This window comes from Ovis aries, chromosome 14 (assembly GCF_016772045.2).
Source record: "Ovis aries strain OAR_USU_Benz2616 breed Rambouillet chromosome 14, ARS-UI_Ramb_v3.0, whole genome shotgun sequence".
Lineage (NCBI taxonomy): Eukaryota > Metazoa > Chordata > Mammalia > Artiodactyla > Bovidae > Ovis > Ovis aries.
Window position 1 is genome coordinate 44,342,033 of NC_056067.1, and position 25,344 is coordinate 44,367,376.

Sequence of the window (25,344 nt, forward strand, 5' to 3'; positions counted from 1 at the left end):
AAGCAATGGAAAAGTAATTGTTCAAGTTACCTTGTGAGTTGCATGTTTAAATAAGCTTCCTGGAAGTTACAAAAAGGAAAACACATTTGCTTCTCTTATTTTTGTCTAAAATGGAAGCAGAAGCTAGTTTGCTTCTAACATTTCTAGTTTTACTGAATTCTTAGAAGAACTCATTCTGTGGGTCCTTTGTATTAACTTTTCTTCATTGTTTTCCAATTCTAAGAGTACTTTGGTTTTAAAATTCTGTTTGGTCACTTTATAGTCCCCTGTTCTTCAGGTATTTTTGTCAGTCTCCCTTTTTATTTTAAACTTTATGTTATTGTGACTTTATGTTATATTTGGTTGTGTTAATGCCTGAAATCTTTATGGATGAGCTTATGTCATTTCTGTTAGATCTCTCTCATAGTGTTTTGTTTGTTTATGTGATATATATGTGTATATATATATTTTTAAACAATTATATTTGTTAACACTGTATCTGTGATAATTCTTTAAGGACCCACTGAAGATGTATTTCTTCAAACAGGATTTGTGTTTGTTTATATCTGGGTGCCTGGGGTTCTACCAACCTGAGATCACTTTTACATTCTGTTTTAGCTTAGCCCACATATATATTCAGACAGCAAATCTGCATGAACCCTATCTTACTGTAATGAATTATAAAGGAAGATATTCTTCCCTCATGAAGCACCAAGGTTGAGATAATTTTTCTTGCTATTTCTGCAGGGAAGAAATTTTTCTCCTCTTTTTTTATCATCCCCTTACTTGATGTGAACATCTCCTGTCATGAGTTTCCTGCACTAGTAGTGGTTGGACTGGGTGTATCTCTTAAGAATAAAGCCACTTGAATATTCCCTTTGGATTCCTGCTTTCTTTCTGAATTGAATTTGCATGTCTGAAGATACTTTGCTTTCATACCACTGAGGATTTAAAAAAACTTCCTATAAATATTGGAGCCAATATTTTGCTATTGTTTTAGGTTGTCCTTTTTACAGTAATGTTGAAATAAAAGGACCAGTTTACTTTCAGGAATGTCTTTTAAAAACAAAAGCAAAAAACCTAGTCTAGTCTATGATGGTATTCTTACTTTTCAGTGTCATTATTAATGCATTCTTAAAATAGTTTAGGGTAAGGGAATGTAGAACCATAATGCCAGTCTGACATCTTGGTTCAGCTTTCTGTTTAAATTATTTTGGCTATCATGTTTTTAATTTCTAAGAACTACATTTTTTTATGTCTTATCTTTTTATAGCAGCCTGAACAAGTGTCTTACTTTGTCCTGTAACATTTTTCTCGTTTTTTTACTTGCTCATCTCTGTTCCTCTCTTGGGCTAATGATACCCATATGTCTGGGCTTCCTTTGTTCCCATTTATAAATGAATATCAGGATAGGTTAATACAAGTGTTAGCCTGAGTATTAGTAATATTAGCAGATGTTTTTATTACTGTCGATTTCTCTTAGCAGAGTTACCCTCCCAGTGAAGCTCAAGGTCAACCATTGTCCCCTCTTCCAGCCTTGGCAGTACAAATGTATACGCTTAGTATTCATTGTGGGGAGAGGCTACAGGAGGCCTCTGCCTAGCACTTAATGCCTGTCAAGGGATTTACTTCTTTAAGTTGGGGGGAATCGATAGGGTTCTTCTTTAGAGATAATTCGTCTTAACAGATACCATACTACATGGTAGTTTCACAGTAAGAATTTGTGTATTAGCGTCCGGTATTCTCTTGAGAATTGTAACTTCAGTGCAGTTTGCTTTTTATTTCCCTTGGTTCATGTAATTTTTTTTTTTTTTTTTGGTTTAGGTATTAGGAAAATGGTAATAGTGCCAGACATGCATTATTTTTCCTTTAGTTATGTGAATGTTAATATCACAGTCATCAGAAAATTAGAAAAGAAATGTAGCTCATTTGGTCCTTGTATCTGTGAAGACATTAATTAGAGAAATTAGTGCACTGGTCTTATTAGAAATTGACTTAAAGTTGATAAGAATAGCCACTAGGAAGGCACTCCAAACTGATTCAATGATGATACCAGAAACAAGTATGATTAGGCCCTTATTCATGCTAAGTTAGTTTGCAGAATAGTCTCGTCTTCAGTACAACGAGATTTTGGTAAGCTCAGCCTTATTTACAAGGTGGCTAATTTGAAAAGGTTGGGAAAAAAGTCAGCCTTTTAAGGTCTTGGTTTTCCTTATCTTTTGCCTTCTGGAAGGAATTATTTAAGTGAATATTCTACGGTATATAAATTATAACTCAGATTACTGATTTTTGCTTGTGTTTTTTTTTTTCGCCAAAGATTTTTTTGAATAAACAACCAAACCCAAGAAAGAAGCTTCTCGTGCCTTGTGCACTGGATGCTCCCAACCCTAACTGTTACGTATGTGCCAGCAAGCCAGAGGTGACTGTGCGGCTGAATGTTCATAAAGTGACTGTTCTCACCTTACAAGATAAGGTAAGTGCAGAGCCTGGTTCTCTTCCACAAGGTTACTGTTTGTAAGAAAAAAAACAAGTCCCCTTTTGCCTTTTACAGTGTAGTGTGATAAACTAAAAGCCAGATAATTACCCTGAAGACTGAGGTGTGTTCCTTTGCCACCTGTGTCCTGTTGACTTTTCTCTCTGTGGTTTCAGAATGTGTGTTCCACATCCCAGAGAGGAATGAGTGCATTTGGCTAGAATGTGGACCACAGGTGGCACATAGATAGGTAGCATAGTATCTTTACAAGCAAATTCTGTGTTCCTTGGGTTTCTAGTGATGGAGTATTAAGCTAGTCCCTGAGCACACCTGGATTCACCTGTAGAGCTTTGGTGTGAGAGCTGGACGGTTAAGGTAGGGTTTGGTCCTATAGCCTGGTCCTTCAGTTCCTCCTAGTATTTTTTTAATTAGGGAAGAGCAAGTGACCTGAATGGTGACACTTCTCAGTTTGGAAATCACTTCACATAGTTCCTCTGATTATGTACATTGTGATGGTTCATGTTTATGTGCCTCCCGACATGAAGGAGTAGACTTCGTGGCCCTAAAGGCTGCTTGAGAATGAATGGCCTTTCTCCCAGAACTGGTTACATTGGACAGGTTAATTTGAACTTATGTTTTGGATGGAGAAGGAGCTGGACTTGATATGTTGGCCAGCAGAGGGTGGTTGCCCCATGTTCTTTCTTAGGAAAGAAATGATTATAAGTGGTATCTACTCATTCTTGAGCTAACAGTAATTCCACATATTTGGAGTATAATTGGATCTTTAGAGAGTTATCTGTTGTTTGGTTTTTTGGCTTGTTTGTCTGTTTAGGATCAGGTAAGATTTAATAGTATTTTCACTCCTGATCCATCTTGGAATTTGCGAAGGGGATATGGATCTTGGGAAGAGATGGAGCTTGGGAAGGGGAAAACTGTTTATCTGAGAATCAGATTGATGATCATAAGTTTTTCATCTATAAAACATCTTCCAATATTGAGTTGTAATAGAGACTAAGATAAAATATGTTAAGTGTCTAGCTTAGTACCTAATCTGCTGGGAAGGACAAAATACCAAGAGTCAGCCAAGAGTTCTTAGTCTCCATCTGGAGGAAGTGTTACCTGATCTTTATCAGTGATCAAACATGGGATAGAATGTGCTGCTGCTGCTAAGTTGCTTCAGTCATGTCCCCACCAGGCTCCTCCATCCATGGGATTTTCCAGGCAAGAGTACTAGAGTTGGGTGCCATTGCCTTCTCCAGATAGAACGTGGGCATGAGGTAATTGGGTGAATTCCAGTGGAAGGAGAGAATTAAGCGCCTTTATAAGAAGTCTAGGCTATTTGTGGTCTTTTAATTCCATATGTTAACATTTTGAAGTTTTTTCTTTATAGATTGTGAAAGAAAAATTTGCTATGGTAGCACCAGATGTCCAAATTGAAGATGGAAAAGGAACAATCCTAATATCTTCAGAAGAGGGAGAGACAGAAGGTATTATACATTGCCTTGTTCACTCACCCTCATTTGGATGGAGACTGCCTGAGTGAAGGGGTGCACATTAGTTTTTCCATTTACTGTAAACAGTACTGAGGGTCACACTGGTCAATCTGAATACTTCGAAGTTCCCATACCTCATCTGTCTTGTTGGAGAGTGTCAGAATTCTTTTTGGCTATAGTTCCTTGCCCAGAAATTTGGGGGTATTGGGTCATAAGTAATTGGAGGTCGTGCTTTGGTTGGGTAGTAGCCTGTTTTTTATTAAAAGTCTAGTTAAATATGTTTTCACCCAAAAGAGAAAATGACTAAACGTCCTCCCATTAGTTCTAGCCAGCTGTTTTAAAGGCTAGGACCTTAAGATGGAAACTGGTCTAGAATCTCAGTGGCTTAAATGTGACCCTTTTCCACAGAATACATGTGCTATTGAGGGTGAGAGAGCATTTATTTCAGTAGCCTTTGGAGTGCTGTATTACAGGCATAGTCATGGATATTTGTAATTCAAGGGTAAATAGGATAATAGTCCCTGGCTTAAAGTATTTCACAGCCTAGAAGGAGATGAGAGATTAGCAACAAGTAGATTTAGTGTCATCTAAGAAATACTATAGAGAGAAGGTGTACAAAGTTTGAATTAAGTTTTGTAAAGGGAAGGTTAACGGGGCAAGGGGGCATATCACAGGAGAGAGGATTATCACAGGAGAGAGGATTATCACAGGAGAGAGGATTCCTGGGCCAATTCTTGAAGAACTGAGAGGGGAGAGTGCATTTGGGCAGAATGAACAGCATCTGCAAAGGCATGAACTTACAAAGCAATATAAAGGGCTTTAGGAATGACCAGCTGTTTTGTTTCCTGGTAGGTGGGGTGCTGTGGGGTTGGCAGCAGTGATGCAACTTGAGGATTTTGTGTGTCGTGTGTAGTGTATAGGTGTGTGTGTCTCTCCTCCCCACCACCCCCCCCACCCCCCCACCCCGCTGATTTCCTGCTCCCTCTAGGGTTTAAGCAGGGGCGTAATGTGTAATCTGCAGAAGATTAAGGCAAGGATGTGACAGTGGAGGTGGGGAGCCAGCTAGAAAAAAATTGAGGGATGTGAGAGATTTTTACTAATGCAAAAGCAAATGACAGTTTTGAGATTTGCAGAGTCTGAATGTAGAGTACAGGTGAGGAAGAGTAGCATTGTTAGGCTTAGACAGAACCGTTGCCAAGACTCTGGCTTGGGAAGTGATGCTAATTCACCCGGATAGAATTGCTCAGAGGCTATTTACCTTTTGAACATGTTGGGCTGTGGAATTTGAGTGAAAGAGTTTGGCAGTGGAAGTCTGGGTAGAACTAACTGTTCTCCAGAGACATTCCAGGTAGACTGAAAAGGTATAAAAGAAGAAGAAAAAAAAAGATAGTTGTGCTGTGCTTAGTTGCTCAGTCATGTCTGACTCTTTGTGACCCCATGGACTGTAGCTCACCATGTTCCTCTGTCCATGGATTCTTTAGGCAACAATACTAGAGTGGGTTGCCCTACCCTCCTCCAGGGGATCTTCCCAACCCAGGAATCAAACTGGGATCTCCTGGATTGCGGGTAGATTCTTTACCAGCTGAGCTGCCAGAGAATCCATTGGATATGTAGAAAACAACATAAATTTTAAAATTATAAGCAAAATTTAAGAATTTAAAATACATTTTACTTTGTATGTGCCAGGCACTGTGGCTATACAGATTCTATACAGTTCATAGGCAAGAGCAAATACTCAATAAAGCAGACTGACTATTGTGAGGAGAGACTGTAAATTGGGAGCTAAATGAGGAGGCAGTTTTGTAAATCAAACTTGAGCATTTGAACGTGCAGGAGAGAAAGGATGGTTAAAAACAGGAAGGCCCTAGAATAGGTAGGAGGAGATGGTAACACCAAAAGTTTGATTGGAGAGTTTGTTCTTCACTGGAATATTTATAATCCATGTGGCAAAGGCTTACTGAGTGCTAGTGGGTGCTTGGCATCATGTGCTACATCCTGGGGCTGTTCAGATTTAGCAGAAATGACATGGAAGAGAGAATTGAGTTGGAGTGATTAGCTTTTGGGGACCTCTCTGGCTGTCCATTGAGAAATGCAGAAAATTTATGTTGAAAAAATTATTGAAATAAAGTTTACAATTCAATAACTGAATTGTAAAATTGGCTGATGGTTGATATTGTGGGTAGCCTTTTTAGAAATAGTATGTTTTGAACAATTCTAAAAGTTGTCGTTGACTGCTTTAGGATTCCATATTAATTTGGTTTCAAAGGAAGAAGTCTCTCAGAACTTCTCAGTTTAGTTTCCTTGTTTTGGTAGTTGAGTTTTCGGGGCTGAGTTCCTAAGTGCCTGATATTTGAGTGAACTAGATTACTAGGGCCATCACACCCAAACACACAGGCAAGTGACTTAACACATTTTATTTTGGTTCCAGAGGCTAGAAGTCTTAAGATGAAAGGGTCTAGTGAGGGTGTTGGAGGGGTGGTTGACGGGTTTGGTTTCTCCTGAGGCCCCTCTCCTTGGCTTCTTCTAAGGATACCAATTAGATTGGATTAGGGTCCACCCCAACAGCCTCATTTTAATTTAACGCCTCTTTAAAAAAAATATTGTCTCCAAGTACAGTCACATTCTGAGACATTTCAGCATGTGAATTTGGGGAGATACAATTCAGCTTATAGCAGGGGATTTATCTTGTAAAAACTAAGGTTGACTGCTTCATGGAGATATAACTAAAGCATCTAAATTTCTCTAAAACAATTTTTAGCTAATAATCACAAGAAATTGTCAGAATTTGGAATTAGAAATGGGAGCCGACTTCAAGCAGATGACTTCCTTCAGGACTACACTTTATTGATCAACATCCTTCATAGGTAGGAACTGTTAATATTTAAGTGTAAGAAGTTATTTGAATATATAAACTTAAAGTGGAGAGAAAATGTTTTCTTACCCTTAAATCCTACTGTTCATTTGAAGCTGCACCATACATATGCTCAAGCTGGCCATTAAGTTCCCTGAGGTTTGACCTACAGAAAAATCTAAGAATCCAGAAAGAAATGTTTGAGGGTAACTCATCAGTGGTGGCTGATCAGAAAGACCTAGGGAGGGTAGAAATGCAGGTGTGTGAATAGTTATAATCAGGGGTACATTCCTTTTCATAGTTGAACTGGAATAAAAAATTTTAATTGTTAGAGATTTCATTTGGAAGGAAGAAATATCTCTCCTGTAAAACAAATACTTCTTTGTGATCTGGAACAGTAAGAAGAGAGCATTAAATATTACCATATACAGATCCCTGAGTCACATTTTTTTTTCTCTTTATTTTATATCCTGCCCACTTTATTTGAAAAAGTATCCATACTGTTTGCATTACAGGATATTTGTACATATGTAGCACAGCTTAAATACAGATGGTTCTCCATTTGGTGTGGTTATCTGTTGAATAAGGTTGGTTCATGCTCATTGATACCTCTAAGCTGCACCCTGGCTCATGTCTTCAGGTTATATCTAACTATATAAATATTTTTGCCAGTGTTGCCATCTATACCCAAATATACAGAACTTGTATAATTGTTCGAGTATTACATTATATATACTTAGTTTATAAAAAGCAGGAAAGGACAGGAAAAACTGAATGTGGGTTATTAATAATAGTATAAAATGAGACAGGTGAGTCAGAGATAGGTCTTGCTGGGGGTGATCTCTGGTCTCAGTTACACACTAGTTGGATGTCAGTGGTGTGCTTGTGTTCAGTTGTGGAAGGACATGTACAATGAAATGGAAATACATCAGTTGGTGTCTAAAAGAGGAGGCATAATTAGGGTCTTTTTTATCATATCTTTTAGCTCCCTGGGAACAGAACCCCCCTTATAACATGTAAGTCTTTTGTTTGACTTTCATGTGTTAAATTTTTGTACATGTTTTTGGGAACTCATTACAAAAGCAGGGTGCTGCCTGTGAAGATGGAGGGAAAACCAAGAAACTGTGTAACTCTGCCCCCAAACACTCATCAGAAGAGTGTATATAGAATCTTTTCATATAGCTGAAGAAAGAATGCCTAAGAATTACACCAGGCCTCACAATTTTTGACTCAAGTTTTCTGCTTTAGGTATAAAAGTTAAAAATTTTTTCCCTGAATTGAAAGGACAGTGTTATTGACCATTTGAATTGAGCTTCGAATACATAAAAACCTATTATGTATCTTGTTTTAACACTTTGAAAATCAGAAGCCAAATAAAAGGTGTGTATGTATACGCCTTTTGAGGTTTGAGGACAATTTCTCTTTGGTGTGCCTTTTCTTTTGTAAGTAGTCATAACAGTGGTTCAGTGTCACAGTACGCTATTCTCCTTACAGTGAAGACCTAGGAAAGGATGTTGAATTTGAAGTTGTTGGTGATGCTCCAGAAAAAGTGGGGCCCAAGCAAGCTGAAGATGCTGCCAAAAGCATAACCAATGGCAGCGACGATGGAGCTCAGCCTTCCACATCCACAGGTGAGTCACAGCCCCAGCCAGCAGTCACCCACCAAGCAGGACGGTTTACAACAAACTGATTGTCTTATGAACGTTGACCATAAAATAGAACTACTCACGGGACTACTAGAGGTGTGTGTTGGTTCGGCATTGTTTTAATGGAACTTTGAATGTATAACCCATGAAGATATTTTAAGACTGGGTAAAATTTTTATAGAAAATACATAGATTTTATTGTTTTTACAACTGGAAATGTCAGTTTACTAGTGCATAAAGATAGTTCATTCTGAGTAGTACTACTTGGGGATTTTATATGCATGTTTTGGGGAACAGTGAACCAGTGCATCTGACTATTTTGAATGAACAGGTGCTTGGTAAGTACACATTTCAGTTTTCTCAGAACCAGTGACTTTGGTAGAGTGTGTCAGAAGCTCTGTTTCCTGGGTTTTCAGTGTTGGTGCTTTACTGTACTCCAGTGTGAATGTACACTACCTGCACCACCCGCGGCGCCCCCCCCCCCCCAACACACACACACCTCTTCGTTCTTTAGTGTCAGGAAACTAAAAGTGACTCATTTTTTCTTCTCTATTTTCATTTCTTTGACCCTGTGTCTTTGGTATTCTTTGGAATATTGGTGCTTCTTTGGTTCTGATGTTCTCTGAGCGTTGTGAAAATAAATTTAGTGATCATCTAGAGCAAGGTTGCCCAACCTCTGGGCCATCAGCCAGTATCCTATTAGATCAGCGGTGGCATTAGATTCGAAATAAAGTGCACAACAAATGTAATACACTTGAGTCATCCCCAAACCATCCCCCCACCCTCAATCCATGGAAAAATTGTCTTCCATGAGGTTGGTTCCTGGTGCCAAAAAGGTTGAGGTCCAGACTGCTAGTCTAGAGTGGGCCATGACCCTTCACCCCTGCCCCCCCACCCCCCCAAAATACAAAGGTTCATCATCCTATTTTGAGTAAAGGACTGGTAGTTTTCAAAGATCATAATTTGCAGTGTGCATGTATTTTCCACCATGTGGGCAGGTTTTTGGAGACTAGCAATAAGGTAAGTACTGTGCCTTTGACTTGGTGGAATGTCGGGGGTGGGTGACACAATTCCAGCCATAGTGTAAGTTAAGCGCATGCACTGTAGAGCCCCCCTTCGTGGGTTTGAATCGATCCCGTCCTCTGCTGCTACTATGTGACCTTGGGCAAGTCTCTGTACCTCCGTTTCCTCTTCTGGAAAATGGATAATAATGTTATCTTCTTTATAGGGTGGTTGTGATGATTAAATGAGTTGTATATGCAAAGTGCTCAGAACAGTTCCTGGCACATTGTAAGTGCTATGTATATGTTGTTATTGTTGTTGTTTATTATTATTATCACTGCTACGAATATTAGGATATGCACCCTCCCCTTTTCTGTTGGAGAAATAGAAACAAGGAACTGTAACAGTTCCTCTGAATTATATAATGCTTGTTAAAATTTTTTGTTTTGATTAGGAAAGAAATAGGTGCTTGTAACAGAAAACAGTGAAACAGTACAGAAATATGTAATGTGTAAAGGTTCCCTAAGGGTAGGCATTCAGAAGTTTGATGTGTGTTAGAAGAGTTAGTTTTTCATGTACATAAAATTGTGGTGAGCTTCTAGTTGCCCCCCACTTTTAACCATTTCTTTTCCCTTTTTTTCTGAAATAAGCACAAGAGCAAGATGATGTGCTCATAGTTGATTCGGATGAAGAAGGTCCCTCAAATAATGCTGATATCAGTGAAGAAGAAAGAAGTCGCAAGAGGAAGCTAGATGAGAAAGAGAGTGTCAGTGCGAAAAGGTCACGCATAGAGCAGGCAGAGGAGCTTGATGAGGTTATAGCATTAGATTGAACAGAAATGCCTCTGAACGGAACCTCTTATACTCCATTAAGGCCTTCCGGGCAGAACCAGGTTATTTGTTACGTCCTTTGTTCCAAAGGGAAAAAATTGACACCAGTGACTTGAAGATGATTCTGCTCTCTTTGAAAGCATTCATTTTGCTAGAACTATTAGAAACATTGCAGTATGCTGTATTGAAAGTAGGAATATAGTTTTAAAACCCTTTGGACAAAGTATGTGCATAACCAGTCCATGAGATGAAACAACACAATGCATGTTGCCTTTTTAATGTAAATACCCTTAGGTATCATTTGACAGTTTTAAAATATTGTGGTTTAGTAAAGTTGATACCTGGTTATAAATATTATGCCTTTATTTTTGGTTAGAAGAAGAATTATTTTTAGCCTAGATCTAACCATTTTCATACTCTTAACTGACTGAAACAGATTCAAAGAAGTATCGAGTGCTATGCATTGAAACTTGTTTTTAAATGTTAACTGGCACTATGTATATTAATGTAAAACAGTTGTTAATTTACTCAAGTTTTCAGCTTGTACTGCCTGGTATGTCTGTGTAAGAAGCCAGTTTTTGTGTATTGTTACAGTTTCAGGTTATTTATATTTGATGTTTTGTAAAACTCAAATACAACTATACTGTACTTATGGACCAAATAAATGACATCTGCATACTTGTTATACATGCCTGCATAGTTCATGTTTCTGCTGCCTTACTGGGTTTGTACATTGTATTTGCTGCAGGCATACTATTTTCTTTCCTTTTAGAAAATTAACTCGAAAATGGACATAGATGAGTACTGTTTACCACAGATGAGTACTTTTTAAAAGACAGTTTTTAAAGGCATGTTGCTTTTTAAATGATTGTAAACTGTTGGCCTTCTGTTGAGAACATTCAAGTGATCTTTGCTCAGCCCCAGTAACTTGGAGTCGTGGATTTGAGATTCCACATGGCAAGTCTCCTCCACTCTGGGTGTCCCCAGGTCATCCAGGGCCCTTCTTGCATGTACTCTTCTGGGCCCAACTCTGACCAGCACATGTGGCCAGGCCAGTCCGACGGATCAGCTCTCATAACTCCTGAACCTCCGAACGCCTTGGCCCCTAGGCTGCTCTCCTGCAGATGTGCCTGGAGTTTTCAGATAACAGAAACCCATGAAGCTGTTGTCCCCGTTCTGTACCTCTGCCTTGGTGTTTTTGGCCACTGTCAATGAAATTTCAACTTGGTAATTCATTATGTTGTTTGCCGTTGTGTAATTCTTACTCTGCCATCCAGCTTACGAAGGTTTCATTTTCCTCCAGAAAAAAAAATTTTTTTGAAATTATAGAACTGTGTTACAGATAAAAATGGAATATCCTGAAATACCCTCTCAGAAGCAAATTTTGGTTAACTGGTTGGTCACTGATGGTCACCTCCTGTTTTGAAATTTTGAAATCTGAAGAGTTCTCAAGAAAATCTGAATTTTGGAAGTCTCTCCATTCCTTTAAACCTCATCCATCCTGCATTTTTCAACACAGTTATCAACAGTGTATTTCTAGCATTTTGTTCATGTTCTGTTTTCTTTCTTATGTGAATGTATAGTGGTATTAAATGCCAGTGTGATTTGTAGAGATGTGTTTCTCTCTTGGCAGACCAGCAGTTTTCAGTTTTGCAACAACTCTGTTATTACTTTTCCAGCAGTTTCTGTCTTTATAAAATCTGGGTTTACCAGCAAAGCAGGCCTGACCGTAGTGGTCTTGTTTAAGTAGACTAAGATCCAAACTGCTACTCTGTCCCCGGAGTGTGGAGGTACTTTAGATCTGGCCTTTGTATTCATGGTTTTCCCACGTGAGTTTTCTCAGTTTATGGAGCCGGAAGCAGGCTCGACAAGCATGTTTCCCGAGCAGCTCCATCCTGAAACAGTCTGACAAACCATATTCCAGCCTCATTGGGAGCAGTCCAGTGACTCAAGTTTACCTAGAGAGTCCATTGTCCCAAAGATCATGCTGTGTACTTGGCAGGTACCATGAAAGGATTTGATGTTTTAATGAGAGCCTGAACCATTAATGGAATAACTGGTCAGGCAAAGATCATCTGTGGATGCAAAACCTAAAAGGCTACTAAGGAACAGAATCTTTGTGGAGTGCTCAGATGTTGCTATATAAACTTGCAAAAGTGAAAGGCTCTCTGTCTTGACAATAGACTGATCTATCATCATTGTAATCAAGTAATCAAACCTGGCATCACTAATGGGACAGCCTGGTATGTGCTTCCTGATAGGAGATGATGATTTGAAGGATCCAACATCCAGGCCCCTCACCCCAAAAAGGTAACTTGAATTTAGCATCTAGAGACTTCCAACTAACAGGAAGCAGAGGGAGTAGAGAAAAGTTAAACATTAAGGGGAAATAATTGGATGAATATAGAATGTGTAACATTCTAGAGCTCAAGTGTAAAATAAATGATTCTTGTGACAATTGGAAATTTGAAAATGGAACAAATTGAGTGATAATGGAATTATTTTCTTAGCTATGGTATTGTTCTTATAGTTATGTAGGCCATTGTCCTTATTCTTGAGAGAGATTAGAGATGAAGCTCACAATACCTACAACTTATAAATGGCTCAGCAAAATAAAAAATACAGGAAGAAAAACCAAATTAACATTGGATCTCAATGGAGCCTATATATATTGTTTATTGTGCCATCTAACTTTTCTCTGAGAACTTTAATAATAAAAGTGGAGATATATTTTGTATTTTCCTTTAGTGCCTCTGTGACTTTTTCAAGTTTTGTACTGAATATATATCCTGTGATTGGAATCAGAAAAGTAATAAAGATTATTAAAAATGCCAGTTGGAATGAGAAAGTGTTACAGCAATTCCTGGGTTGGCATTGATGAAATCAGCTTTACTCATCCTTATTGCTAGGCTGTGACTTAGGAAGAAGTCTCTCTCATTTGATTTTCTAGGGAAGTCAAGAGAACCAGTTGCTTCCAGTAGGTTAGTGGTCCACTGGGAAGCTGCCAGAACACACTTGGTTCGTGATCGATGTTCCTGAAACTCACCTGTTGGTGGCACATATGTCTGAAGTGGACTTGCTCTATGACCCAGTTCAGTCAGCCATCCAGCCATCTCATCCTCTGTTGTGCCCTTCTGCCTTCAGTCTTTCCCAGCATCAAGATCTTTTTCAGTGAGTCAGTTCTTCCGCATCAGGTGGCCAAAGTATTGGAGTTTCAGCTTCGGCATCAGTCCTTCCGATGAATATTCAGGGTTGATTTCCTTTAGGATTGACTGTTTGACCTTGCTGTCCAAGGAACTCTCAAGAGTCTTCTCCAACACCAGAGTTCAAAGGCATCAATTCTTTGGTGCTCAACTTTCTTTATAGTCCCAACTCACATCCATACACGATTATTGGAAAAACCATAGCTTTGACCAAATGGGCCTTTGTTGGCAAAGTAATGTCTCTGCTTTTTTAATATGCTGTCTACGTTGATCATAGCTTTTCTTCCAAGGTGCAAGTGTCTTTTAATTTCATGGCTGCAGTCACCATCTGCAGTGATTTTGGAGTCCAAAATAATAAAGTCTGTCACTGTTTCCATTGTTTTTCCCCATCATTGTTCCCGTTGTTTCCTATGACCTAGGAACATGGGCAAATTTACACCTCTTGTAATAAACAAAAAGCAAATCTTAAAAACCCAGAGAAATCAGGGAAGAAGAAATGTTGGCACGTGTTTCTAGTCATTGTGGCTTGCAGATGTGAAGATCTCCCATTTCCTTCGTAAAGTAGTGTAGCTAAGGACCAGAATCCATTTGACTGTCTTGCAAGATATATTTAGCAAAGTATTTTTATAGACCCTTTCATGCTGGGAATACATTATTTGTATTCTGCATACAGAAGGGACTTTTGTTGTTTTTCCTGCATGTAATTTAAGTTCTAGCCAAAAATTTAAGAAATGTTTGAACTGCTTCACTAAGCAACTGGGTTGAACTACAGGTTTCTGAGGCTACTGTGCACTTGCTTATATTTCTGAAGACAGTTATTAACTGGTAACATTTTTTGGAAGTTTTGATAAATGTATCTCATAAAAGCTTTTTTTTTTTTTTTTGTCAACACCATGCAGCTTATGGCATCTTAGTTCCCCAACCATAGACTGAACCCAGACCCTCAGCAGTTAAAGCTCAGAGTCCTCACCATTGGACTGCCAGGGAATTCCCTATAACAGTTTTAAAAACTTCAAATCTTGCAACAAATGATAACTTACTACATACGGAAAGACAGAGGAAAGAGTATATCAATATTAGAATATATAATGCTCCAAGAAGTTCCTCAGGATTTACTTTAGAAGAGTTCTTTCTCAGATCAGTTTCGGAAGATGTAGGCATTGCGCACACCCTCATTCATTTTATAAACATACTGTTGTTCAGTCACTCAGTTTCCAACTCTTTGCGACCCCATGGACTGCATCACGCCAGGCTTCCTTGTCCCTCACCAGCTCCTGGAGCTTGCTCAAACTCATGTCCATTGAGTCAGTGATGCCATCCAACCATCTTGTCCTCTGCGGTCCCCTTCTGCCTTCAGACTTTCCCAGCATCAGGGTCTTTTACAATGAGTCTGCTCTTCGCATCAGGTGGCCAAAGGATCGGAGCTTCAGATAGTAAATGTATTGATCCCTACTTGGCACTATGCTCCATGTGGAAAACCTTGCCAAGTTTGCCAGTCTGATAGAAGTCTTTGAAAGTCAGACACCGAGTGCTGGTGTACACAGAAACGTAACTTCTTACTGTAGCAATAGGTAGGTAGTGGGAGGAGGATCTGAGAACCCACATCCTCAGTTGCCAAGCTTTCCAGTTGGTCCCGGCAGCAGCTTCTAGCAGTACTGCAAGTCATCAACACCAACCTCTTGCTTAATGTGATTCCCAAAGCTGTAGCATCCCCAAATAGCTCCTCCCCATGGAGCTGCAGACTGACTGGGGTTTTTGCCCTGTAAAGTTAATGCATAAATTGCCATTCCTGAATGCAGGATAAGGTCCCAACCCTAATTCTTTGAAACTTCTGTGCCCCTGCTGCTGCTGCTGCTAAGTTGCTTCAGTCGTGTCTGACTCTGTTGGACCCCACAGACGGCAGCCCACCTGCCTCCCCTGTCCCTGGGGTTCTCCAGGCAAGAACACTGGAGTGGGTTGCCATTTCCTTCTCCAAGGCATGAAAGTGAAAAGTGAAAGTGAAGTCGCTCAGTCATGTCCTACTCTTTGAGACCCCATGGACTGCAGCCTACCAGGCTCCTCCGTCCATGGGATTTTCCAGGCAAGAGTGCTGGAGTGGGATGCCATTGCCTTCTCCGTCTGTGCCCCTAGAGAGGCCTAAAGGGTGTCTAGGGCCAAGGGAAGTTGGTAGACTCAATCTGGTAGGAAGAGTTGGACCTCAGAAAATGGATGGAAAAATCCCTTCTGGCACAACTCCCAGTGGACAGCCTCACAGTGGCTTAAGCAGAACATGCATGTTGGGTCTAGTGCAGTGTTTTAATGGGATTGGCACACAGGTGCTGAGCTGGGAAGGGCCCATATGTGGTTTAGGTGAAAGATTCTGCTCTCCCCAGGAAAACTTATCTTATAAAGGTAGACTGCTGCAAGCTCAGGGGAGGGAGAGAAATGGGGATCTCAGGGATTCTTAGATGTGGTGTTTGATTGCATGCCATCCCCTTCCCTCGTAACCCAAGTTATTTAGTCCACATTTGATTGACATCTGAGTGTGTCCCAAGACTGAGAAAACCCCTGAATTGTGATCATAATTGTGCCGTTCTTAGTCACTCCGTTGTGTCCGACTCTTTGTGACCCCGTGGACTGTAGCCTGCCAGGCTCCTCTGTTCATGGGGATTCTCTAGGCAAGAATACTGGAGTGGGTTGCCATTTCCTTCTCCAGGGGATCTTCCCAACCCAGGGACTGAACCAAGTCTCCCGCATTGCAGGAGGATTCTTTACCATCTGAGCCACCAGGGATGCCCTTGGGGTCCAGAAAATACGGACACTACAGACAGATAAGAGGGTCTTATGGAAGCTAGACTACAAGGAGAGACAATGGGATCTGTTAAAAAAAAAAAAAATCACTGTTAGTGTAGACAGTCTGGATAGGATTAGCCTTAGAAAAAAAGATGGTGGCTTGGGATTTGGTGTGAGACTAGATTAAACATGCCCTGTTCTAGCCTTCTGAGTGTTGGTTTGTCTCGACAGAAGATCCTAGTTAACTTGAAACAATGATAGAACCAGAGAACTGGCAGTTCTATTGTGAAACTTTTCCAACAGTGGGATGCAGGCAGTAGTCATTGGAGCCAGCTCTATTCTAGCTTTCAAGAGCTGATTATACCCATTTCTTTCCAACTCTGTTTAATAACACCATATTGGCAGTTTAAAGTTGACCATGGGGGTACTTCCCTCTTGGTCCAGTGGTTAAGAATCTGCCTTACAAGGCAGGAGACACAGGTTTGATCCCTGGTCAGGAAACTAAGATCCTACATACCATAGGGCAACCAATACCCGATGCAGCCAAAAATAAATATTTTAAAAAATAAAATTGACCTTAGTGAAGGACTTCCCTAGTGGTCTAGTGGACTCCTCACTCATACTGCAGAGGATGGGGGTTAGAACCCTGGTTGGCAAATTAGAGCCCACATTCTGTGCAGTGCGGTGAAAAGAAATGTTTTAAATAAAAACATAAAATTGACCATGGTGTTATTGGCAAATGCTATAAATCAGGGGCCCTTCACTTCTCAGGCAGAAAGAGCCAGCTAACAGATCAGACACACCTTTAGTGAGGAAAGGAAGATGGGGTCTGGGACACATTCAGTTAATGTATAAAGGAGAGCATACAATTTCAAATTCTACTTTGTATACACTTCGTGGAATGATGGTAGGATTCCCCACTGCATTAAATATTTTAAAGGTATTTAAAATAATTAATGAGTTTCCCGCTTCATGGAAGTACTTTAATGTTGAACAGTGAATATTTATTTAAACAGGTTTTGGTTGACTTTATTAAAGAATAATTTTGTGTGATTTACTTTTCACCAGTCTGTCTGGGTATGTTTCTAAACAGGATCACTTAGAATAATGATAGCCAGTGTTGGAACTCTGTAATATTTTCTACCCGTTCTGCTCAGTTCAATATTATTGCCACTGCAGTAGTGATGGACACAAATTTTGGCCAACAGGTGTAGATCTCTATTTCAGATTTCCTCAAGGCTGGGACATTGTGGAGGCTATCTGGTTTTGTTCTGCCGTGTCTGATCATTTTCAGAGTTGGCGTGTACCCCAGCAGTACTTTCCACTTTTCATAATGATTAGGAGCCTAGAGTGGACTGACTCCAGCAACTTATTCATGTTTGCTGCCACCAGCTTCCTGTCTTAGATGTGGGATGTCCCCCAGCCAAGAACAGCTGCCAAGCCACGACTGCCAGAAAGCCAACATATTTTAGGTTGCTTCTGTTCCAGTGTGTCGGTGGTTATTGTCATCTATCTATTTGAGTAAGAAAGCCCTTTAGCTGACCCTGGACGCCAATATATTATTTAAATATTGAAAGCTCTAAGTGGGCAGATAAGGGTGGAACTTAAGTTACATTGGAGGGCAGAGAGCTCCCTCTGAGCTCCAAAGGCTGGAGATTCTAGGACTGTATAGATTACATTAATAACGTGATAAACAGTTGTGCCTACACTGTCATCTGCAATGGGATTAGTTCCCCGGAATAGATTCTTGGAGCATTACTGCTTTCAAGAATGTTTTTGTTTGTGAGGATGTTAACACCAAATTGCTCTTTCTGACAGGAGGTACCAGCTTACACTCATTACCAGTAAAATACACACGTTTCCCCACAGTCTTGCCAATACTTCCATTTTTAGGTGGTAGATAATGTGATCAGTGGAATAGGATACCTTATTGTTGACAATTTATTTTCTTTTCGCGGAGTGGAAGATCATTTTTCACCAGGAGGCGCCTCTGGATTTTTTGCTCCCCACAAAGGGCTTGCCCCTACCTGTGCCTCCTTGCCACCCAGCCTGGGGAGTAGGGGCTGGAATTCTCCCAGCTCTGAAAGGTGGAAGCAGGGAGGAGTAGCTGGGTCAGACATTGCTCCCCTGCCAGCTGAGACTGCGCCACAGCCCGCTCCTCAGCAACGTTGAGGCCAGACGCCCTGGTCAGCCTGCGCCCGGACCTTTCTCTACCCAGGCTCCCTGTTCCCTGAGGCACTGTAGTTGCCTTCCTTGAATTCTCTGAGGAATGAAGTGCCTGAAAGTAAGAGAACTCTTTCACTCAAGGTTGTTTTCTGGGATCCATCAGGTCCTGACAGATAATGGTTTGCTTTTCTTCCCTACAAGCTGTTTCAAATGTGTGACAAGGACTTTGTAGCTTGTGTTTTGGGGGACAAAGCCCTAGTCATCTCTCCTTCCCCTCCCCCACCTTCTCCCCCCCCCACTTCCCCCCAAAGGCCCCATCTGGTCCCAGGATGTGCTTTCAGAAGTAGCATCTCCTTGGTGTCTCACCTAAGCCCCTATGGGCAGGTGTTGGAGAAGGAGGAGTCTTCACACCCCTTGGTGACTGAACCTTGGGTCACAACTGAGGCTTTCCCGCCCACTAGCTTAGCCTGATGCCTGTTGCCGGCCTCGTCTGGCCTTGGGCGCTTGTGCCCAGTGACCAGATTTGGAGACCAGTCTCCATCCAGCCGCAACTCCTAGTACAAGGCGCCTTCCCAACAAAGCAGGTGGGGCCACCCGGAACCAGTGCGCAGCCGCATGGCCCTGGGCGGGGCTAGGGTCTCGGGGTCAAGTCAGGCAAGATGCTGTGGGCGCAAATGCCAGAGACGCGCAGTGGTCCCCAGTGTCCTGGGGTGGGCGGTTGCAGTGCTTCTGCCTAAGGCCAAACTTGTCCGGCCCAGCGCTTGAAACCGTGGCGGCGCAGGAAAGTAAGATGGGGGAGGATGTGGGAAACGTCTGTCAACTGCTCATATTTCTCTGGCCTGGACTGGGGGAGCCGCCTCTTGCTCAGCCCGCTGGAATACGGGACCTTTCCAGCGGCCCGACGGTCGGGGCGCACGACGGAGGCCGGGCCCTCACCGCGGCGCCACACACAGTTGGCCGCTCCTCCACTCGAGGGCCAGCTCCAAGCCGCACGGCCCGGCGGCCCAGCCCAGCCCCCGCGCCCCTCCGAGCTCCGGGCGAAGCGCGGACAACGCGGCTCCGCCGCCGCCACTCCCCCCACATTCCAGAGGCCGCAGCGCCGTCTCCTTCCTCGCATTCCTGCCCCCACAAAGGAGTCCCTCCGCCCCCCGCACGGCCGCGGGGAGGAGGGGAGGCGGCCCGGCGCCTCCGAGCGCACATTCCTCCGCCGCGCGCGCCACCGAGCGAAGCGCCGCGGCCCCCGGACCGCGCGTGGCCGGCGGAGCGACCCCGGGCCCGGCGCCGGCCCCGCCCCACCCCGCGCCCAGGGGTCCCGGGGCGGGCTCCGGGCTTCGGGCGGACGATGCGGCGGCGCGGCCGGAGCGGCGGCGGGAAGCGGAGGCGGAGGTGACGCGCCGGGGCCGGCGGGCCGGGCCATGCAGCGCTCCCGGGCGGCCGCGGACGAGGCGGCTCTGCTCCTGGCCGGGCTGGCCCTGCGGGAGCTGGAGCCGGGCGGCGACTCTCCGGGCCGGGGTCGGCGGGGGCCGCGGCCCGGGCCGGCAGACGAGGCGGCCCAGGCGTTGGGCCGCAGGGGGCAGGGCGGCGGCGGCGGTGGCCCCGAGGCCGGGGTGGACGGACTGAGCCGCGGGGAGCGAGGCCCGCGGCGCGCGGTGGCCCCAGAGCTCAGCGCGCAGCCGGCGGGCAGCCCACGGGCCAGCCTGGCGGGCTCCGACGGCGGCGGGGGCAGCGGCAGCGCCCGCTCCAGCGGCATCAGTCTCGGCTACGACCAGCGCCACGGCAGCCCGCGCTCGGGCCGCTCGGACCCGCGCGCGGGCCCCGGGCCGCCGTCGGTGGGCAGCGCCCGCTCCAGCGTGTCCAGCCTCGGCTCCCGCGGCTCGGCTGGCGCCTACCCGGACCTGCTCCTGCCCGGCGCCTGCCCCGCGCCGGCTCGCTCCCCGGAGCCCGCCGGGCCGGCCCCTTTCGCTCTGCCTTCGCTCCAGCTGCCCCCGGGCCGGGAGGGCGGCCCGAGCGCGGCGGAGCGGCGGCTGGAGGCGCTGACCCGAGAGCTGGAGCGGGCGCTGGAGGCGCGCACGGCGCGGGACTACTTCGGTGAGCGAGCTCGGCCGCGCCTCCCGCGCGCCTGGGCACCGGGGCCTCCGCTCTCCTCGTCGCGGGTTGAGGACGGCCTCCGGGTAGGCGGCCGGCTCGGTCGAGGAGAGCGCGAGGTGGGCCGGGATGCGAAAGGCGCGTCTCCCTCCCGAGGGGCTGGGAGCCGGCGACGTTTGTTTCCGCAGACTGTGTGTGTTTGTGTGTGTGTGTATGTGCGTGTGTGTATGTATGTGTGAACCACCAGTTCTGGGGCTTGTGCAGAACAGTGTGCCTCTGGGTCTCCGGGCCCGGAGTTCTTGCATCATTAGGGGATGCGTTGCTCCTGAGAGAAAACGTCAGGTTAATAAGCAGAATAAGCTATTTTCGAATAATTTCTTCTTAACTCTCGGTACTTGACTTCAGCTCATCGTATTCGGTGCTTTGTGATCAGCTGAAGCTGTTTTAGGGCCCCGCGGTCCCGGTGTCTTCCTTCCCTCAGCAGTACGGGCCCTGAACAGGGCAGGGAGGTACAGGGCAGGGAGGGAGGCGGCTGGCCAGATGCCACCGGGGCCCACCTGACCTGAGGCTTTGATAATGGTAGCGGCTGGAGGTAGAGGCCGAGGGATGGGAAGCCCACCCTGAGTGGGAGGGAACTGAGCTGGTCACACTGGGCTGGGCTGTGTATATGGCATGTTCCCAAAGGGAACCCTACTTCGCATCATTTGCAAAGGTCATCAATCTCTGACATCCTGCTTTGCCCAGTCTGACCTTGGCCCTTTGATCCCATCCTTTGGACAACTCTTGGGACTCTTAGGCTTGAGGTTCTGAGAGGAGGCTTGGGGAGGGGCTTCCGTCCCTCCTTGACTGATAAGCAGGCACCTGGCTTTGGAGGGGGTGGTGGGTATCATGTCTGGGAATGAGGCCCCTCCTGGGGTTTGTCTTTCATGCATTCATTCCAGCTGGCAGCTCCGGACTGGCCCGAACTGGATCTTGAGAGAGAAGGAGGTTGTGGACGACTAGTCAGTAGGGGCATTCCAGCCAGAAGGAAGAATGTGGGCAGAAGGAAGCAAGTAAGGAAGTGGACGGTTCAGTTAAGCTCCCAGGGTTGCAGCCCAGGAGGGGTCAGGTGGTCAAGGGAGTGTGTACCCCACAGGGGTGTTCTGCATTTGAGAGGGGACCTGTTCATCTTTGAGCATCATGGTAAGAATCTGTGGTTGGGTAGGTTCCGTGGCTGCTGTCAGACAGCCTGGGAGCAGGGTGGTGACTTAGGAAGCTGTTGTCTGTCATACCAGGTAGGTGCTAGGAGCAGAAGCTGAGTGCCTTTTGAAGAGAACAAGTTTCCAGCACTCTCCACCGGAGAAGCTACCCCTTTTCCTGTCCTCACTCACTGCAGGGCCTGGGCAGGGGTGTGTTCTCTGGGCCTCTGAAGGTACTACGGAGCTTTTCAATTTCTTAATTATATCTTTTTATTTTTAATTGGAGGATAATTGCTTTACAGTGTTGTGTTGGTTTTTGCCATACAACAGTGTGAGTCAGCCATAGGTATACACGCCCCCTTCCTCGTGAACCTCCTTCCCGCCCCCACACCTTCAGGTCCCTCTAGGTTGTCACAGAGCACCAGGTTGAGCTCCCGGTGTTATACAGCAGCTTCCCATTACCTGTTTGCTCTACATGTAGTAATGTGTATGTTTTGGTGCTACTCTCTCAATTTGTTCTACCCTCTCCTTCCCTGGCTGGGTCCATAGTTCTGTGCTCTGTGTCTGCGTCTCTATTCCTGCCCTTCTAATAGGTTCATCAGTACCATTTTTCTAGATTCCATGTATAAGCGTTAATATATGATACTTGTTTTTCTCTTTTGACTTACTTCACTCTGTATAACAGCCTCTAGGTCCATCACTGGAACTGGCTCAAATTCATTCCTTTTTATGACTGAGTAATATTCCATAGTATAGTCTAGGTAGCTTCCAGGTCCTGGCTATTGGAGACAGTGCTGCAGTGAGCATTACTCCTGAGTTTTTGTAAACTGAGGAGGCCAGGCCTGGGCAGGTAGTGGGAGAAGTGAAGGGGCTAATGGGTTGTCCTTTCTGAGGGGAACTGCTGTCACATGGGAGTGGGGGGTGACTGATGATATAGATCTTTAGGGTTTTTTTTTTTTTTTTTTTGCACCACATGGCATGGGGGAATCTTAATTCCCTGGCCAAAGATTGAACGCACACCCTCTGCATTGGAAGCACCGAGTCTTTACTACTAGACTGCTGGGGAAGACCTGCTCTTCCGTTTTTTTTTTTTTTTTAAGAGAAGTCAGATCTAGGTTACATTTTCCTGATTTTTAAAAATATGAGCAGCTATTTACTTGAACTGCTAGTATCTTACTGCCTTTATTCCACCTTTTAGAGGTATAAATGCAGTAGTTTCATACACGTCCACTTGTATGAAAATAACATTTTACAACAGGAAGTCTGCAGGTAGCATAGCTCAAGTGACCTCTGATAAACCTCACCCTCAGTGTGTTTCTTCCTCTCTGTCCATCCCTTTTTCTTGGCCCTAGAACCCACTCACCTCTTGGCCCTTCTCTGTATTTCGTGAGCATCTCTTCTGACCAGGTTCTGCTGTCATGAGCCAGCTAGCAGCTTCAGGATTTGCCTGAGGGTAAATCCTGGGTTTACTCCACACCTGGATCTGCCTCAGCTCAGCTGTCTTCAGTTCTGACTGCAGCCTGCATCTCACCAGTACCTCTGATTCCTTTAATCTCTGCTCTGCAGAACCCTGGCTCCGAGTCAGTGCTGTGGCCCCCTTTTCAGTTGCTGTACGAGGCAACAGAGTCGTGGTCTTCAACTTCTTCACGGTACCGCCTATCACCCTAAGCCTTGGTCAGCTCCCTCTTTTAGTCCCTGAACAGCCTGTCTCTGTCCTCAGTGTATTTTTATTAAAGTGGTACAAGCTCATATTAGTTAAAAAAAAAAAACAGAACCAAAAAGCAAATAATAATAAGGTTATAATTTCCCCTCTTGCCCATCCTTCTGTTTTGCTTCCCAGGGGCAGCTGACTTCTGTCCCTTTCACTGTATATTTTGGTAACTTAGACAAAAACAAGGTCAGGTTTTCAGAGTTGATGGAGTTGATGGACAAGAATGAAGGTGTAAGGGTGGGTCATTTTCACTTTAGAAAGATAAGTCTGGCTGCAGTTTTGGAGATGGATTATTAGGGGCCAGGATGGGATGCTGTAAGGAGACTGTTGAAACAGCAAGTGGAATGAGAATTGATGATGCTGAATCAGACCAGTGGGAGCGAGGGGAGAGAATGAAGCCCATAGTGGGAAACACAGAAACTGGATTCAGAGTTGGAGGTGAGAAAGACAGGGTAGATCTGGATACTTCCCTAAACCTGGCTACACGGAAGTGCTGTTTCCTGAGCAGGAACCCAGAGCTCTGTTCTGGGCCTGCAGTGGTCTGGGAAGTGGATCGGTGGCTCGGGAAAAGAATCTGGGCTGGGCAGAGTGCCAGGAGCCTCGGTAGGAGTGAGCAGATGGGACTTCCCCGGGGAGATGGGGTAAAGCCACGTGTGGAGACCTGCAGACATGGTGTGTTTGGCTTCCAAATTCTCAAAACATGAAAGTTGATGATTTATTTCTCCATGGAAAGTTTTCATATATAAATCCAGATTTCTAGCTTTTCTGGAAAAATCAGACTGTCTAGCTGGCCCTGCCTTCCCACCTGGTAGCCGTCAGTGGAGCCAATGGCTGTGACCTCCCCTGGCCATGGCTCTCTCCTCCATTCACCTGGGGCCTCATCAGCCACTTTTACATTCCTGCCTGATTTGAGAGCATCTGCACTGACTGGCCCTTTCCTGGGGAGACTTAGGCATGGGAGGTCCAGGATGGAGCAAGGGATTGCCCAGTAGAGCTGGGAAGAGAGAAGAACCAGAAAGCCAGGCAGGTGTAGGTCATATCCTGGGGACCCGAGAGGAGGGGAATGCCCCTGCCGGCAAGACCAGAAGAGGAAGTCCATAGAGCTCTCACCGTTAGGAGATGATGGGGTGTGGACTGAGCTTTCTTTCTTAACTGAAGGGAGAGGGAGAATGGGGTGGCTGATGGAGGTTTTTTCATTAGAAAAAGGTGGGAGAGGCTCAGCCATGCTAAATGTTAAGCAGAGAGATGTGATGGAAAGCAGGGGGGAAGGGGTGAGGGGAGTGTGTCCTGAAACTGCCAGAGGACTTAGGGTCCAGGGGGCCCATCTTAGGTCCTTTGTGGCCTGGGAAACCTTGGGTGAGTCTGAGAGAGAAACTCTGGTGTCTGGGTTGGCCACCTTCAGTCCAGATCCCCAGATGGGCTGGCCAGAGAGTCCCTTAAGCTCATGCTGGCCTTCGCCCTGGCATTGCTGGTCAGCCCTCTTTTTTACCACCCCTCCCTTGCCTGCTTAGCATCCCACACTGGGGTGGTCCCCAAGTCTACCTAGTTTTCCCTGCAGAGCAGCTTCCCTCCATTTTTTCCTTTAAATCTTGGCTCAGATATCACCTTATCACTGGGGCCTTGTCTGACACCCTGTTTAAACTTTAAAAATCACACACTCAGATGTATTCCTGTTTGTTTTGGCCACACTGTGAGACACATGGGATCTTAGTTCATCGACTGAGGATCAAACCTGTGCCCCCTGCATAAGAAGTGCAGTCTTAACCACTGGACAGCCAGGGAAGTCCCTAGATATATATATATATATATATATTTTTTTTTTCTTCTTTTTAATGCGGACCATTTTCAAAGTCTTTATTAAATTGTTACAATTTGCTTCTGTTTTATTTTTTGTTTATGCTTTATTTTTTTTGGCACAAGGCATGTGGGATTTTAGCTCCCCCAACCAGGAATTG

The 25,344-nt window shown here is 44.6% G+C and overlaps 2 protein-coding genes across 5 annotated transcripts in view; both read left to right on the top strand.

The window, feature by feature from the left end:
* The window catches only part of UBA2 (ubiquitin like modifier activating enzyme 2), a 30,875-nt gene extending 17,767 nt beyond the window's left edge, over window positions 1-13,108 (top strand). Inside the window, exons 13-18 of one of the 3 annotated variants that reach the window (XR_006056157.2) lie at window positions 2,297-2,452; window positions 3,843-3,939; window positions 6,704-6,809; window positions 8,291-8,427; window positions 9,671-9,732; window positions 10,095-10,197. Coding sequence is in view for 2 of the 3 variants with exons in the window: in XM_015100552.4 (XP_014956038.2) it covers window positions 2,297-2,452; window positions 3,843-3,939; window positions 6,704-6,809; window positions 8,291-8,427; window positions 10,095-10,276 (678 nt within the window). In the remaining variant the exon portion in view is untranslated. Of the gene's footprint in view, window positions 1-2,296; window positions 2,453-3,842; window positions 3,940-6,703; window positions 6,810-8,290; window positions 8,428-9,670 lie in introns of all 3 variants that reach the window. The other 2 variants (XM_060398487.1, XM_015100552.4) reach the window with 2 other exon arrangements.
* A 6,644-nt stretch (window positions 13,109-19,752) lies between these two features.
* The window catches only part of WTIP (WT1 interacting protein), a 78,599-nt gene continuing 73,007 nt past the window's right edge, over window positions 19,753-25,344 (top strand). For both annotated transcript variants that reach the window (XM_060398488.1, XM_015100553.3), the window contains exon 1: window positions 19,753-20,503. In XM_060398488.1, coding sequence (XP_060254471.1) covers window positions 19,831-20,503 — 673 coding nt within the window. In that variant the 5' untranslated portion in view covers window positions 19,753-19,830. The remainder of the gene's footprint in view (window positions 20,504-25,344) is intronic.